Below are 4481 nucleotides of genomic sequence, written 5' to 3' on the forward strand. Positions count from 1 at the left end.
TAGTCCAGCAAACACCTTCGCCAAGAGGTTTGTGGCGAAGAAAGGAGAATTTCCCGCACAAGGATTTAGAACTCCTGGCTGGGTTCATTCTCCGGTGACAGGGTGGTGGACCCGGATGACCAAGTTTGTTCTGGAGGAATTAGAAGTCCCTCTCGCTCGAACTGGATTACAGATTCCTGTACGGGCTACAAAGTTCGGGATTGTTCAGAGCCACTTTCATTTCTTCTCCATATTGGAGAAGTATAATCCTGAGACTTGTACCTTCTTCACCCCTGTGGGGGAATTAGGCTTCGCTCTTCACGAGATGCATGAAGTCTCGGGTCTTCTTCTTGGGGAGCTACCGTACGAAGAATTTGTTCCGGGATCTGCGGAACTCCAGATTTTAAAGAAGACCAACCCCGAAATTTATGCCACCCTTTGGGAAGTCATGTGTCACTTCCACATTTGCATGCAGCAGACGGGGGCCCGAGGAAGCGGCATCAAACAAGTATCTTGGGCGGAATATTTATTCCAAAACTTGACCCATAAGGTGGGCCAAGTGACCAGATTATCTGCCAGTACTTTAGAGGAGGTTCAGGCTCGAATTGATGATGCTACCTCCCATTATACCAATGAGGCCAAGGAAGATGTTTTCCCGGCTCATACAGAGTTTGAAAGTTTCCATTATCAAGCTCTGATTCCAATTTCCGACACAGCGCTGTTGGCTGGGTTCTTGATGTTGTGGCTCAAGCGTTGTGTCATTCCTACTAGGCCGGTCGATGCCCTCGCTGTTGAGGTGATTTACCCTGCTGTTCTTTTGGCATATGGGAAACCTGTGAGCCTTCTCCATGCCATGGTGAGTTGTTTGCAGCGTGGACTGCGGGAGCTGTCCTCGGACTTCGTTAGCGTTACGGAGGTGGAATCTGGGGATCACAAGACTTTCAAAACTCCTAACCCCAGGGTGCCACTGCCGTACACCTATCTGGTGGCTTGGTACGTGCTCCACTGTCCTCCTTTAATGAGTGCAGCCTCTCCTCCGGGAGACTCATTCACTCCATTTGTGCAACGACTGGAATCTGCAAAATGGGAAGGAGGGTATATGGTTAAAATTTGCCAAATTTTGGCACGAGACACCCACTACCATATTTTCCGCTGTTTCCCTGATTTTGAGGGCGGCATTTACGGAGCCGAATATCAGGACGCAGCGGGTCTTAACGGATTCACTCAGCTGAATGGGGGTGTTTTCCATTGGCTTCTTTCTATCAGGCCGGGTTATCTGATTTACAGGCAAGGCGTCAACTGTTTCGTCGAGCCCTATCAACCCTATAGGTTTGCTCGTCAATTTGGGTATGATCAGTTGTACGTCGGGAATCCTCGTCCTCAACTCTCAATTGTAGGCAATTTATATGAAGGAGCCAGAGCTTGGTATTATTCCGTGGCAGGTTGTACCAGAGCCGTCTTCAAGCTTCCCCACAAAACACCCAACTCTTATACTTCCATGAGCTTCTGCAATTGGTATTTTGCTGCTTCTCAGACTCCCAATTACAATCTGAACACATCTTGCCTAAAAGACATTAGGCACATGTATTCTTTGAGAAAGGGGTCCAAGACATCCCGCTTGAGAGGGATTGACGAATTTCTATTTATTGAGAATCAGCCTGCTGGACAGGAAGAGGAACAGACAGCTGAACCTGCTCTAGGGGAAGAGCAACGAGTGGCTGATCCTCCTGTGACGAGAGCATCGGGGAAAAGAAAACTTTCTGCTGAGGAAGCCGGCCAATATGATAAGCAGATTCGTCGAAAGCTGCTGGTGGATTCTCCCCCTAAAGGCCAACAAAAATCCAAGTTGATGGCTGAGGCCATCAGAGCTGCTGAAGATGAGGAGCAAAAGGAATCTTCTGTTGCAGGCTTGCCACATAGAGCTGGACTTCGTTCTCATGGTCCCGCTTTATCGGGCGAAGCTTCTTCTTATCATCCCCCTGAGGATGAAGAAGATGAATTAATGGCCACCGATGCAGAATCTGCTCCGGTGCTGGACCTTCCTGAGTCTCCCGCATTGGAACTAAAAGGTCTCGAAGAGAATCCGTCTACTCCTCCTCCAGTATTAATGTCACAAGTTGGTGACTTAATTTCTAGTCCTACAACGGGACTTATGAATAAACCAGCTGTGGGCGCAGATTTTCCAGAACCTTCAGCTGCTCAGGATGATGGGGAGCGAGTTGATTATGATGACTCCCCCACTGGTGATGCAGCTGGAGGAGATAGAGGCGATGAGGATGCTGATGCTGGCCACATGTCAGGTGATGATGCGGGGGATGAAGAGTATGATACCTTAGATGACGTCACCACTTTTGATGATGATGCTCCCAAGGTCCCGTCTGACAAAGCATCAGGTTATACTCCTTTTTATCTTACCGGTAAGCTTGGTTTGTTTTGACTTCTTCCCCATGCTTTCTCCGCGTTCCGACCATTTTTTCGTGCAGGTTCGCCTCCTGCCAAGACTGCTGCTGCTACTACTTCAGCTGCTCCTTTAGAGCAAGAACCTATGCAAGTGTTGGCTCCTCCACAAGAGCCACTTTTATCCAGCTCTCCTACGGCGGCTGTTTTACCTGTAGCGTTGCCTGAAACTACTGCTACGACTTCTCCTCTGGAGCAGGCGATCGTGCAGGCAACAGATCCTTTGCAGGGGCAAACTTTACAAGACTCTTCCGTAGCAGCCACTTCACCGAAAGCGGTGATGAAGATTTCACTCACCCCAACGGAGGCTGGGCCAAGTTCATCTCAGGCGAAGGCATTGATGACTTTGACCTCAAGTCCTTCGCAATTGAACATTTCAATTGCCTCTGCAGCTTCGGCACCTGGATCGCCTGCTAGTCATCATCTTACCGCATCAATCTCAGCTGCTGAAGGGGTATCTTCGGGTGCAGTTGTTAGTCTCGCTAATGCACCTAAATTCCTTCAAATCTCTTTGGTGTATCTGAACAGTCTTGCGAAGACGGTGGTTGAGTCCCTGATGAGTGGTCAAGGAACTTTGAATTCCTTTCGACCTCTTCTGGAAGCAGGCTTAAATGGAGTCAGGAGCGTGGGCGAAACTCAATGGTCCGGACGCTGCTCAGAGATTATCCTTCGTTTAGAGGAGAAATTACAACGCCTTGAGACCGTGGGCCACAGTGACCTTCAGCCGCAAATTGTGTCCACTTTGGCTGGTCTTCAGGTCGCTGAAGTGATACACCGGGAAACCCTAGAACGGAACCTAGCTGAAAAAGAACGCCAGATCGCTGAGCTTCGTGAGCGTAACATTCGGAAGCGAGAAGAACTAGAACGCTCAACTGCTTCCATGAATTCGCTTCGGGACAGACTAGTTGAAGCTGAAGCCGAAGTCCTGCGATTGAAAGCTGAACTCTCCCGCGAAGAAGGCGTCGTCAACATCCTTAGTACCCAGAATACAGCTGGTACTTTAGAGTATCATGCACAAGCTCAAGCCCTAGAAGACGCCAGGAAGGAAGTGGCGGCCGTCATCATACCAAGTGAGGATGAACTCCGAGCAAAGGCTGAAGCTACAGTGCGGGCTAACCACGAGGCGGAACTAGCTGAACTCAAGGCTCAACTCATCTCTTTTGATTTAATGCGTGAGTGAGTTTGGCCCCTGTAATGTTCTTTTGACAAGAACAAAGCTTTTGTATCACTTTCTTTTAGTTCTTGAATAAAAGTGATATTGGTCTCTCATTATTTCTTGCATTTATCATGTTTTGATTTTAAATACAAGTCATGAGAAACGCTTGAGATGTATTCCTGACTTAGAATAGATCCCAACAATAGTTCCGATGCAGAGAACTCTCTTTATTATCGTTTAAGACAACTCTAGAAAGTTTCAAACTGCTGAGGATGAATATTCCCATAATAGGGTTGACTAATAAATTTCTTCCCGTGTTATTTCTTGCTTTGAACACTGAAAGAAATCCATAAATGCCAGAGGTATAGTTTCAACTTGGCAGGGGGGTTATTGCGGTCTGGGCAATTTTGAAGACTTATCGTTCTGTTGGCGAGAATCGATAAGTTGATTTTGTCAGAGGTGTAATTTTAACGTGACAACTGGAATATTGCGATCAGGGCAATTTTGAGGACTTATCGTTCTATTGACGATAATCGATAAGTTGATTTTGTCAGAGGTGTAATTTTAACGTGACAATTGGAATATTGCGATCAGGGCAATTTTGAGGACTTATCGTTCTATTGACGAGAATCGATAAGTTGATTTTTGTCAGAGGTGTAATTTTAACGTGACAACTGTGGGGAAAGAAACTATAGCGTCTCACTGGGGAGAACTGCTAAGTGTTTTACCATCGGAGCGATGAATTGTGACTCTTGTGATTTGAACAAGATTTGGGGAATTTTATCACTCTATTAAAAAGAGTTGATAAAGTGGGTATTTACGACTCTGTTGGGGAGAGTTAGTAAATTGACAATGATTTGGAAACTTATCATTCTATTAACGAGAATTG

General features: G+C 46.7%; 1 protein-coding gene across 1 annotated transcript in view; it reads left to right on the forward strand.

Annotated features, from left to right (window-relative positions):
• The window catches only part of LOC109845747, an 8320-nt gene extending 4704 nt beyond the window's left edge, over positions 1-3616 (forward strand). Inside the window, exons 4-6 of the mRNA XM_020415019.1 lie at positions 696-835; positions 1514-2396; positions 2463-3616. Of these exons, the coding sequence (XP_020270608.1) occupies positions 696-835; positions 1514-2396; positions 2463-3616 (2177 nt within the window). The remainder of the gene's footprint in view (positions 1-695; positions 836-1513; positions 2397-2462) is intronic.

Source organism: Asparagus officinalis, chromosome 6 (genome assembly GCF_001876935.1).
Source record: "Asparagus officinalis chromosome 6, Aspof.V1, whole genome shotgun sequence".
In the NCBI taxonomy this organism is placed as follows: Eukaryota; Viridiplantae; Streptophyta; class Magnoliopsida; order Asparagales; family Asparagaceae; genus Asparagus; species Asparagus officinalis.